General features: G+C 43.3%; 1 protein-coding gene across 7 annotated transcripts in view; it reads left to right on the plus strand.

Moving 5' to 3' along the window:
- The window catches only part of KIF9 (kinesin family member 9), a 32,835-nt gene that overhangs the window by 8,079 nt on the left and 12,025 nt on the right, over positions 1 to 12,731 (plus strand). For 2 of the 7 annotated variants that reach the window (XR_008732238.1, XM_055710172.1), the window contains exons 7-17: positions 587 to 670; positions 791 to 883; positions 1,609 to 1,756; positions 2,595 to 2,659; positions 3,732 to 3,809; positions 5,177 to 5,245; positions 5,686 to 5,790; positions 7,327 to 7,382; positions 8,806 to 8,896; positions 9,954 to 10,084; positions 11,419 to 11,601. Coding sequence is in view for 5 of the 7 variants with exons in the window: in XM_055710172.1 (XP_055566147.1) it covers positions 587 to 670; positions 791 to 883; positions 1,609 to 1,756; positions 2,595 to 2,659; positions 3,732 to 3,809; positions 5,177 to 5,245; positions 5,686 to 5,790; positions 7,327 to 7,382; positions 8,806 to 8,896; positions 9,954 to 10,084; positions 11,419 to 11,601 (1,103 nt within the window). In the remaining 2 variants the exon portion in view is untranslated. Of the gene's footprint in view, positions 1 to 586; positions 671 to 790; positions 884 to 1,608; positions 1,757 to 2,594; positions 2,660 to 3,731; positions 3,810 to 5,176; positions 5,246 to 5,685; positions 5,791 to 7,326; positions 7,383 to 8,805; positions 8,897 to 9,953; positions 10,085 to 11,418; positions 11,602 to 12,731 lie in introns of those variants that run through there. The other 5 variants (XM_055710173.1, XR_008732239.1, XM_055710174.1 and 2 more) reach the window with 5 other exon arrangements.

Here is a 12,731-nt window from a genome sequence, read left to right on the forward strand (position 1 = left end):
CTATGCTGCAGAGCCTTCCGTTTCCTTTTCTGCCTGCCAGCCTGGCAGCACAGCTCTGTGATAGTCTGGCACTCCTAACAAGCAGATGCAGCATCAATTTCAGTGTTGCTTTCTTTTCCTGTAAATAGGCATTACAAACTGGTGGCTATCATGTACATGTGAGTTTTCTGTGACGTTTGAGTCTTGGGGAGCTCTTAGGTTTTCTAGTCATCCAGAAACTGAAACAGCTGGGGAGGTATTGCCTCTGAACAAGGGTTGCCTGACTGTTCCTCAAAAAGCCACAATTCTGTGAGCTGAGTCTTGAAAATGGAAATGCAGATAACGTGGTCTCCAGTAAAAGGCATTATTACCGTAAAGTGACCTTTACCAACAGCACTGGGAAATGCTTTGAGAGGCCTTTGAGTAAGAAAGCGAGGCAAATAGAGTGAGCTCCTGCTCTGACTGCTCTAGCCAACTGATCGGTGTTACATGCTCTGCAGAGTGGAGATCGACCCACTGTTTGTTTAGCTGTGTGAATTTCTAATTTCCCTTTATTCCACCAATGCAAAAGTTTAAAAGCAGTCTTGAATTTTTACTTCATTTGCAGGGCGAGACCAACAGAGTGATAGCAGAGCACACACTGAATAAGAACTCATCCAGATCTCATTGCATCTTTACTATTTATATTGAGGTAAGAGCTGCAGCAGCTTTTTTAGGGACTCAAATAGCTGAGGATCTTCACCTGTCTGTTTTTTACTGTATTTCAGTTTTGTCTACTGTTAAGTACACTTTATATTCTTTTCTTTCTCAGTCTCGTTTCAGACTTTTCTCAGATGTCAAATGTGTGAACTCGAAGATCAATTTAATAGATCTGGCAGGCTCAGAGAGACTGAGCAAGACTGGAGTAAGTAATGGAAGAAATATTTCAGTCCATGATGAAGAGTCCAGTAATCAACGTGTGAAGGTGTTGATTACTGGACATGAAGTTACAGATTTTCCCCACAACAGAGTTCACTCTGTGATAAATAGAAGAAACTGTGACACATTGTAAGTCACGTTAACACATCAGAGGGTGCTTGGTTGTTTGCAGCTGTGGTGTATCATTTCTAAGTCCACATGGCAGTGACTCCCATCTTGCATGTGCCTTCCAACCTGACCCAGACTCAGTTAGTTAATTTGAGTCTATTGTTTCTCATAGAACCTCTGATTTTCCTCTTCATTCCATGAGGGACAGTGCAAATCCCCCACTTCCGGCCACAGCAGGCAAACTGTTGAAACTTTCTTGGAGCATTAGGGCTCAACAACTGAAAGCTCCTCATGTCCCATGGGACATTCCATATTGGTCAGAATAGAAATCGCATCAGCCTTGTGACAAATACATAATTTACCCTTTGGGAGGGAAAGCCAGTGGTCCTTGTAGACTTGCAATGAAAATTTGAGGTCTCTGAAAGCTTTTTTAAACTGAAGAAAGCTCTAGGTCACAAATTCTTTGGTCACAAATTCTTTGGGTCTGAATTGGCTCCTTACTGCCACAGTCAGAGTTTTCCTTGCAGTAAGGAAAAAGCTCTCTTCTGTGGTATGGTCAGAAGCACGTGTTGTGGAAGCTTTGCTTTTTGATCTTCATTACAGTCTGAAGGACAGGTTCTGAAAGAAGCCACCTATATCAACAAGTCTCTGTCATTCCTTGAGCAAATCGTCATTGCCCTGGCTGATCCCAAGAGGGACCACATTCCCTTCCGGCAGAGCAAGCTCACACACGTTCTCAAGGACTCACTGGGTAAGAGCTGGGCGTTGCAACAGCCCCATATAGTTCCTAGAAGACAGTGTTGTTTCCATGAGCATATGAAGTCCTAAGACCATAACATCTAAACACATGGAACTCATCATCGATGTCTGTCTTTCCTCAGCAAATACAAAGCAGGCGTGGGAGACAGTACAAAGCCCACACTGATCCAGCCAGTAGAAATTCTCAAAACCTTGGTTAGAATACTTCAAAAAACCACCACCAACACACCACACACCCTCCCCCCTGCCAGCATGTTACAAGCCTTTTCAGATGCTCCTGCTTTAGCATCAGGCTAGAGATGATAAACCCAAAGCTGCAGTGCGTCGTGAATTCATAGGAAAGGCTTATGCTCTTGGAATGCAGGCTGGAGACATGGGAGGGGAGGGCAGCTGAAAAAGGCTGTAGACATTTGTGTGGAGTAACCGAAGTCATCAGAAATGAGAGTGATGTTTGAGGCATTCCGAGCACAAGTCTTGCATTGCTTTTCGGAAAGGCAGTGACTGTCCTGCCAGTTTCCCTGCTATTAGGTTTAGGCCAAGGGCTTCTAAAATCCTCTGCTCCGTTTTTTCCAATTTCGGGCTTTCAGAGTTTGTATTCCTATCTTCTTACTGCATCATCCCACATGAGAAACACTTTTTACCTTTATTCTTAAGTCATTCTCTGTTTCTGTACCCATGGGAATTTTAGAGGGACAGTTACAAACTGGCTGTGTTCTTTGTTACTTCTTTTTCTCTATTTTAGTCAGCACATAATGTAATGCGTTCCAGAAAAGGAAACAACAACAAACCCTAAATTACATTCTTCACTTTATTTTTTTTATTTTCCCCAGGGGGAAACTGCAATACTGTCCTAGTGGCAAATATCTGTGGGGAAGCTGTGCATGTGGAGGAGACTGTAAGTTGAACTGGTTTCTGAAGAATTAAAAGTCTTGTTCCTGCTACTGTTGCAATTGGCCTTAGCATGGTTTAAGGAACAGTCTCTGGAGGGCCATGGCAGGAGTCCCAGAGAAACATCCTGCCTAATTCATCAGAAACATTGGATAGCTCATCTTATCTCAAAGGCTCAGAAAACAGATTGCTCTCACCAATCTGCTTTGTGCTGCAAACAGACGACTGGTAGCTGGCCCAGGGGCAAAATGAGAGCCTGAAACAGAGCAGGCACAAGCAGCTAAAAGTTAAGCACACTGGATAGTGTTAATGATTATTGTTGGTACAACTCTATGGATGTGTTTGAGTGGTGCATCACTTACTGAGGTCTGTGGAATTGCACCAGTTTGCATCAGAGCTGAGCTGGCTTTCTGCTGGTTCAGGAATCAGGAGTAACCTCCTAACGGTTAGGTTTTTTAACCTGTGAAATAATGAAATCAGTGACAGTCTCGCTGTGTGAACTGGCTGAACTGTAACACAGGGAAGGTAATCACTTTGCTCTTTGCCAAGAAAGTTTTACGTAGCAAAAAAATGTAAACGCAGGCACCGGCTATGCAGTTGTCTTCAAGGCAGAACTGTTTTTATCCTCCTCCTTGTGTTCTGATAGCATCTAGAAACTTGTAATATTGCTGAGGAGACAGCTGCTATACTTTTCATCAAGAGGAGGATTTTCAGGCTGCAGGGGCTTAGTCTCAAGATACCACCATTGCAGGAATTAAGCTTGAAGGCCATTGAGGTGTGATTTGGAGTTTTTAGGATGTGTTATTTTGATTAGTAATGGGAGTATTTCTGAGATCACAGCCCTGGTACACCAAGAGCTGTCCACATGCAGAATAGAAGAGACAAAGACATCACACAGAAGCCAGGGAGCACTAGAAAGGTATGCTCCTGGAGTGAGAAATCCCCTATACTGCTTCCTGCAGTTAAATAGCTCTTGTATTTCTGTGTTCTGGGATCTGATAAGATAAAGTAGTAACAGATTATGGAAATTATATCCTTGCCAATATCTCTTTCAGTAACTTAAACCCCATGTTTTTCAGTTGTCTTCTCTTCGTTTTGCTACCAGAATGAAATGGATCACAACAGAGCCAGTCCTCAATGAGACCTGTGACCGAGAGGTATGTAGAGAAAGGGAAGGGAAGAAGGAATGTTTTCTCAGGTTCATTAATGTTTAGGATAATGACCTTAAAAACCAGAGGGAAATTAGGTAGTTTAATGAATTACCACTCATCAACCAAGATGGCACTTACTGCATTTAGGTATATGATAAAACTATTAGTATTTCACTTTTTTCATTCGTATTTAATGACAGTTACCTTAAATATGCTAGAGGGTACTCTCATGCAGATGGTCACATCTTCCTTGACATGTTGTAGTTCTTTCACCTTCATGCATACAAGTCCTTAATTTTTCTGATAAGATTCACCTCTTAACAGAGGTATTATGATGTGGACTACTCCCCTGCTGTGTGGGGAAATCATCTCCAGTCCTACCTGCAGCTTTACACAGCGTTACCCCCATCGCTGCTGGTAACACAACGTTTTTGTCCCAATTACAAAACTTGTTTAAACAAGAAAATAATTTAAAGAAAATGATCATAGTATTTTAGGTGTCCTGAGTGCACTTTCACAGCTGAAACAGAGCTGGCAGCAGTAAATGCTCTATGAATTGCTGATAGCCCAAAGAACAAGTTTAGAATTATCTGATCCGTAACACATGTGGTGTGTGAGCACCCTGCTGTATTTCATTGTCTGATCTTGCTGGCAAGCAGAGAAACAGCTGGGGAGTTTCCTCCAACAGCTTCCAGAAGAAGCTGTGCAACAAACTGTCTTTTCCTTTTCAGTTCCTTTCATTTTTATTGATATGTGTGGAGTGGAAGAGAGTAGCTGAAAGAGTAGAGCTTATGGAAGCTGTTGTGCTTTGGTCACTTAAAAAACAGCTTGGTATGCAGTTCTCACGGAATCCCAAGGAGATTTGTGTACCCCTACCTTTCTGGAAATGCATTCTGAGTAGTGAATGCTTGAATATATTCCATGTTATGGAGAAACTCATTCAAACACACCACAGGAGACTCCCTCCTCCATTAAAGTTAATGCCAGAACTCCTACTGAGTTCAGTAAGGGTCAGAGTGGAAACCCGCACACTTCTTTGCTTTCAAGATAATATCTCATAGTCCAGAACTTGATGGCCCCTATGGTACCAGATCAGGAAAGCATCAAATTAAAAATAGGTGACCCTTCTGATGGCTTAGGCTGACTCTGCAGGCAGTACAGCCAGGACACAACAGAAGCTGTCCTGTTGGAAGCTAATCAAAGGCAAAGTGATCTCCAGACACACTACTTCACTGATGCAAACCTGATGGCAAACCCTGGGGGAGCTGGTACACAGCTGTAATGTTCCCTAGCAGCCAGTTTAATGATGCTTTTCTGCAGTTTTTTCTCCAATAGTTTTTAGTCATTTGCTCACGCTTTTGTTTTCCTGCTAGGGGACAGTGAAGGCTTTGGAGAAGGAGATTATTCTTCTGAAGCAGGAACTGGCCATGCATGACAGCTTGGTAAGGAACAGGCTGCAGCGTCTTAGACAGGACCTAGTTATGGCTTTGTCATGGTCTTTGTTTTGCAGTAGGATCAGTTAACTTGGTGTCCAGTGAGCTTGTATTCTTCCTTCTGCTTCCAGCACAGTCTTTTGGGATTTAGGTAAAACTCTGAAGGTCCCATGAGTGAGACTGTGTTGTAGATTCTGTCCCCAACCACTGCAGATGTTTTTGTTCAGACTCTTGATGCCCTCCTGTTGTTTACTGAAACATGATGGAGTATGCATTGGTTTCAGCATGCTCCCAAGTCCCATGTCCTGTCAACTCAGATGATGAGAAGTTGTAATCAGAAATTAAATATAAGGTTTTCCTGGCCACAGTAGAGCAATGTCAAGTGTTCACCGTGCTAGTACTTGCTTAGCTTTTTGTAATTCACTGATACTGAGTTGTTCACCTTTTAGGCGAATCATTCTTTGGTGAGTTACGACCCTCTGACTGACATCCAGATAGCAGAGATTAAGTCTCAAGTCCATAAATACCTAAAAGGAGCCACTGATGAAATTGATGTAAGTAGCTTTCTAGTGGAGAAGGACTTAAATACTGATTCCATCCCATTTTACTCCAAGACAGAAGCAATGAAAATGTCTTCTGAGGAGGCTGGTTTTAATCCCCAAAGCACTACAGAACTGTAGTTTAAATTTTTTGCATGTTAAGGGCTGTCTCCTTGTTTTCATTCCATTTTTGCTTTTTTGGAAGCTTGAGGAGACTTTTCCTCAGTCCTAAACCCCTTCAAATTGGTTTATTTGGAACTTCTTTAAATTTAACGGCAGGCTGGAACCTGTTTTTCCCACCACCATGCAGCTGCACGGAGGAAGCCCCATGGCAGACCATGAGAGGATTCCTCTCCTGAACCTGGGCTTTTTAGGCAACTGGGTTTTCCTACTCTTGCTATGTTTTCCATGTAAAACCCCCTCCATTAAGAAATTAATGTCAAAATTTTGCCTTGCCAATGTCAAACTAAATACTTGCAAATTGTGTTGCCAAAATATGTCCAGTCTCTTAGAGACAGGTTCATCAGAGCAAGGTTTCTCAACTTGAAACTACCGATTGACTGCAAAATGATTGTGAAAAGAAACAGCAAAAATCCTGTGTACACAAATATTTCTGTGGGGGCAAATGTAAAAACAAAATATAGGAAAATGGAAGTGAGAAATGCATGCTCAGAGTTACTTGGTTGTGCACAGAAGCCACTGTGGTAACAGTGCAGAAGCAGCACAAGACTGTTTTCCAAACAGTTAGATAACCCTTTAGTTTAAACAAAACACTTGAGACACTCCCTCTCATTTTATGTAATCGTTATCTTCTCTCAGAGTCCCTTTTTTCTCCCTCCAGCAGGCAGGAGTGTAGTGGAATAAGAGCTTACATGAAGATGTGTTTTACCTGGCCCACAAAATGTGATGCAGGGGGGTGTGGAGCAAGGAAGGTAGAGGCATTTCACACAGGGAAGGATGTGTTCTGTGGCACTGGAAAATCTTTTAGAGAGGGGGGTGAGAACAGAGACAGTGCATTTTGTAGCTTGGTCCAGTCTTTTGTACCTTGGGAGAGCTGAGTGCAGATTCCTGCTCAGCTACAGACTTCCCATTACTTACCTCTGCTCATCATTACCAAAACAGAGATAGTAGTATGGCTTGACTGCGCTGATTTGTTATCATGGTAAGAGGACTAAAGACAGTGCTCTGGCAGTTCCCAGTACTCAGGCAACAGTGAAAAGAGAAGCAGCATCATAATCCAGAAGATCAGTAGATGCCATCTATGTAACTTGTAAAATTATTGCAAATAATTCATTACCTTGATGGCTGTGCGCTCCACAGAATTTACCACAGTCTATCAGATTCCTCTCTCGTTAAAAATCTCCCCAGAGTAAGCAATGTATCCACCTCCAGCCTGACTGCCAAGTGCAGCATAAAGGTAACTCTCGTTGAGTGTGGATACCCAGCAAGTGGAAAGCAGAGTCCCCAAAATCTGAAATACTTGAATCAGTACAGCTGACCACAGCATAGTAATGCTTACCTGTACCTTCACTGTATACATCTCTTCCTCAGATAGTGAACATCAGGCAAGTCCAGGAGGTATTTAAGCAGTTCAAACTGGTTGTAAGGTAAGCTATCGAAGGCTGATGCATTTCACAGTAAGGTTTAGAAATTCCACCAAGCTTTTGTCTGTGATATCACACTTGCCATGACATTGGTGAAGAATCATTATGAAATACAGGGAATAACTTGTAATGGAAAACACAATTCTGGACAAAGTCTGCTGGCCTTTGCATAAGATGACTGTTGCCTCCAACCTTCCAGTGCTCGTAAGTCATGTGTGAGGGCTCTTGATGGTAAACTTCACTGCCTAACAAGTCTGCTTGGCAAGTGTACCATTACTGAGCATAAGCTGTGCTGGATCCCTAGTCATGGTACATATCTCCATAGTACAAGACAGTCTGCAGACAGATCAAAAGAAAAATCAGACTCTGTAGCTCTGTAGGATGAGATGATATGGTCTCACCACACCAGCATCTAAAAGTAATCAGATATTTTTTGTTAGAGATCATGGCAAAGGAAGGTCATAAAGCAGTTTGGAGGAGCATGATGAGAAGGCTCTGTGGTTCTTTCCAGGGAGGTGCTCTCTGATGTGTGGTGTGGGATGGGAGAAAGCGTGAAAGTGGCTATTTAAAAATGTCAGCCGTGGATGATGAAAGTTGTTTTTTAGGCTGAAGGAAGGAAGATGAATGACAGACTGGAAAAAATCCTAAAAATGAGGACAAGCAGATTCCATGTCATGAAATAGAACAAAGAAGAATAAGGGTATTAGGGCAACCTACCCACTCCCTGCCCCACCAACCACTGGTCTGGCTAGGCAGCAGAGGTTGCTACTCACAGGAGTGATGCTGGGGTATTGTTTTAGAAAACCTGCCTGCCCTTGAGAAACTTGAGTGAACACAAGTGTCTGTGGTACATCATCAGACTGGGCAGTCATGCTTTACTGGGATCCAAGACCAAATGGGTTTCACAGTAAAATTTTGCCTGATTATTATTTTTTTAGCTTGGGATTCCTTTTATTTTTCTGCAACAGTGGGCTTTAGTCTTTTTTAACTTGCAGATTCTCAAACAATTTTTGATCTTGCATAGTGGATTTAAGCCTACTGACAATGCTTTACTCGTTCCCTTTCAGTGAAAAAATCACTCAGTTTGAAAATCACTAGGTTAAAGTAAGGTGATGGAACTGAACAGAGGTAATATTATTTGATCCAAACCATTAAAAGGTTATGCTAAGTATTAAAGTGGTTATCAAAAAGCTTCCATATCCAAGAGACCTAAAGGGATGTTGTAAAAAAAGAAAGGAAGAGCAGAGTGATTAAAGTTACAATGGTTATGGGGAAGGATATAAGGAGGAAGGTGGGGTGTTTTGGGAATGAGATCACAGGTAAAAGATGGTTTTCTTTGCAAATCTGATATTGCCAGTATCACAGGTTTTGACATATGCAATAGTCCTCCTTGAGCACAATGCTAAGGGGCCGTTTTCTTCCCTAGTCAACAGGAGCATGATGTGGAGGCCAGATTACGAAGCAAGTATGTTCTGATAGACAAAAATGACTTTGCTGCTGTTGCTGCTGCTCATAAGGTAATGCCTGGTGCTTGAGCCTGGCCCAGAATCCATCTTAGAATCAGCTCCTTTGCTGCTGAAACATGAATTACCTCAAGTTCTCAACTTTTCCTCATTGAAATCTGAAGCTCAGAAATGTTAAGGGGATGAGTGTTAAAAGATTTGCCCAGAGCAGAGGTGCACCAGTTAAAGTGGTGTTCATATCAGCAGAGGATTAGGTCCATTATCTGAACGGAATAATTTATTAGATGGGAATAGAAAAAAATAGAAACTAGAAGGTGACCTGTCTGTCAGTCAGTTGTAGAAGGTGAGGTCAGATCACCTGCCTCTGCTGAGATCCCTCTTTTAATCCTTATAACTTCTGGAGCAAAGTAAATGTATCGCATGTAAACCATAAATCCAGATGTGGACTCTAACTTATAATCTATTTTTCATTATTTGTTTCCATCTGTGAAATATTTTCTCTCTGAAGTGGTTATTTCCTTGCCTTGGTTTTACCCAGTAAGGCGGATAAAATAACCATTATGTTATGCAGAGTCGTGTACTTGTCCTGTGGCTTAACTGAAGACACTTTGAATTTTTTGAAACAAAAGCACATGGGAAAATGCAGAGTATTTGTATAACAGAGAAGCACACAGTCTCTAACAGGCTGGTTCTTTAAAGAAATGGAAAACAAACTGAAACCTGATTTAGGTGAATTTTAGTGCTTAATGGCCCCTCTGTTTCATATTTGAGGCAGTATGAGAAATAGCATAAGAAATGTAGTTATCTGACATATCTTCACTAAATAAAAGACTTGGGAGGGTGATTTTATTCCTGTGGCTCTAGACCCAAGTTGTTCTCCCCCTGTGTGGCTGAAACATTTGGCATATGAATTTGAGGATAATTTTGGCCCTATTTTATTCATTCTTACAGGTGTGTTCCCCTGAAATACTTGGTAGTGCATGTGGACTTCCAGATTAGATTGTACAACAGGATTGAATAGCTGCTGGGCAAGGGCTGTGTAGCTTTTGTGCTGTAGACAGGTACAGATCTAATGCTTCCTGGTCCATGTTTTATTTGTTCCTATTTTCAGGCAGGTGTGGTTGATGTGGATGGCCATTTGGTGCAGGAAGAGTATGGACAGACTTTTGGGACTAGAATTTCTCCTTTTTCATCCAGACATGGTGGGAAGAAGAAATCCAGGAAAAGCAATGAGCAGCCCAAGTGAGTTAAGCAGCCAGACAGCTCTCCCTTTTCTCTGAAAATGTGTCATTGCAGTGACTGGTTCTGGTCATGGTGTGATGGGCAGCCCATGGAGGAAAGGAGAGAAGAAGCTGACTTAATGGGTGTGTGGAAGTTTTGTGTTTCCTGAAGGATGACAGTCCAGCATAGTGCTGTAAGGGTTTGTGGTGTCTTTATGGCCACCAGCCACACCATCGGAAGATGTTAGGGGAATATGAGTGGCCAACAGGCACAGCCTGTGGTAGGGTAGACATCTATTATGGGGAAGATTTACTGTGAACAGTTCATCTGTATGTCTGTTATGGATGAACCAAGACCATGGAGCCTGCACAGGGTGCGAGCTATGGACGCAGAGGGTGGATGGGCTTTGAGCTGAAGAGCTTGTAGCCAGCACAGAATGGGTTAGTCTGTGACAAGAGATGGAGAGTTAAACATGCAGGCAGGGGGACGGTCCTCTGGTGGTGTCAGAAGACCTGCGGTTTTTCTTTAAAGTGTTTGGTAGAAGGAGATCTGCTAAGTGGAAAGGGAGGAAGGGAGAGTGGACAGAGGAGCAGATATGGAGAAGAGGTTTTGAGAGGAAAGGGGGAACCAGCAATCAGTATTGAGCAGAGAAAGATCCTTCCAATTTATACAAGTAAGGTCCCTGCATTGGCAGTTTCTACAACTACTTCTGTGGCTGAAAGCATCTGCTTGGCTCCTCCCTGACATTCCCCCAAAGTCCTTGTGTCAGAGAGGAGAGGAACCACTAGGGCTTTGGTATCCACATGACACAGTGGACTCCTCTGTGCAGTTCTGTTTTTTAAGGAGGTGGAAGGAGATTTGGCAGGCGCTTTTCTGTATCTCTTTGAAGTCACGCTGTCCCCTGCAGATGAGGCTGGTGTTGTTTGGGGAGGTGAGCTGAGGGAGAAGAACAGAGAGCTGGGCTTGATTTAGATGTGAGGTTAGATCAAATCCTAGGGGATTCGGTCTGTAGGTTCTTCTGAAGGTAAAGAGGGTTATCCTGTCTGCAGGTGTGCCTCAACCCAGACAGGGTGAGACTGTTGTCCTTGTGACCCTTCTCAAGAAAGCTAGTTCAGCCTGCGCTGTTTTCTACAGTATTTGCTACACAAGGCAGCCCCTTTACTCTAGAAAGCAAGGATTTGTGAGAACGAGGCTGATCTTATTCCTTGTCAGTAGATATTTCACTGCAAATGGTAGAAGCTATGTCAGACTGCTGGTATTTGAATCAGCAACGCTAGCACCTGCAACATGTTTTGGTTCCAGTTTACTATTATGAAGAAATTAATTGATCTGGTTCATGTTTTCCCCCCTGTCAGGAAGGAAGGAGCCGGGAGCTGTCTTTCTGGGAGAGATCAGGATATTTATTTACCATCAAAAAGCCAGGTAGTAATTTCTGCCGAGGACCTGGATGTGAAAGAGGGAGCAAGGAACCAGGATACAGCAAATGTTGATGCAGAGCTCTCAAAGCCACCTCCCATGGAGGATTCCCAGCAGCCCAGGTAAGCTTTCCCTGTAAGGGAGTATATCCCCTTTGCCAGAGGTTGTTTACACCAGAGTGATTGCACTGTGTTCCCCTAATACAACTACCTGCTTCAAATCAAAGAGGAGAGATTCAGAAATCTTCATTTCTTGGATGCAGAAACATGTTGTAGGACAGCAGTGGTTGTATGGACACCCTGTTTACTGCAGCATGTTGGTGGCAGTCATCTCCATCTGATCTGAGCTCTGCTCTGGGAAGTTGCTGTATTAATTGTGAAGTCTCTGAAAATTGCAGCACTCTTTACCCTTTGGTTAGTAGTAAAAGTGCAGAGAGACCTCATGTCCAGCCACAAAACCCCACACAGACATGAAAATAGGTCAATAGCTGCAGAGATGATGGCAGGAGGTGCCACATCAAGACAGAGGAGTGGAGAATGGCCAGAAATGCAGCAACATGCCAGTCATCTGCTTGTACCATGACAAGAATTTAGCATGGGAGGGCAGCACTGAATTGCATTCCATTCTGGATGGAGTTGATGGGGGTAAAAAACGCTAAGGGTACTGAGGTGAAGGACTCTCTTTCAGGAGGATATGCTCAACAGGATCAGGCTGTTCAACTCACAGGAGCTCAACCAGGACACCACTTTTCCCATCACCAGCTGTCTTTTCTTGCTGAGAGCTCTCAAGCTACAAGCAGCACAGCTCCACAGTGTTGTGAGCACCTCCATTGCCTGTGCTGTAGGTGACCAGTCCTTGCTTGTTCGTGCCGCCCAGGGAGAGCACCGCAGTGAAGCTGTCACAGGAGAATTTACTCCTGAAGCACCTTAACATGTTATCGTGTTCCTCCACTCCCTCTGCATGCATTTTAGTATTCTTCTAAAAGTCCCGTGGCTGGCAGGGAAGGCTGCTGCTGCAGCTGCATAAGGCACAACCCAGAGTGCTTAAAGTATCTCGGTAGCTGGTTGTCAAAGCTGCAGCTGTGGCAGTCTGCCCAGTGGCTGTTGTTTACAGTGCTTTGCCAGCAGTTTGGCATGGAAAGCAGTCTCATGCAGCCTTTGAGGAGTTTGAAAATGCCCTTAAGAGGTCAATCAGGAAAAGGCAGTAAGTCAGTTTTGCTTTGACCGTCTGGAGTGAGGAATGTGGAGGCTTC

The sequence above is a fragment of the Falco cherrug genome, chromosome 4 (assembly GCF_023634085.1).
Source record: "Falco cherrug isolate bFalChe1 chromosome 4, bFalChe1.pri, whole genome shotgun sequence".
Classification (NCBI taxonomy): Eukaryota; Metazoa; Chordata; class Aves; order Falconiformes; family Falconidae; genus Falco; species Falco cherrug.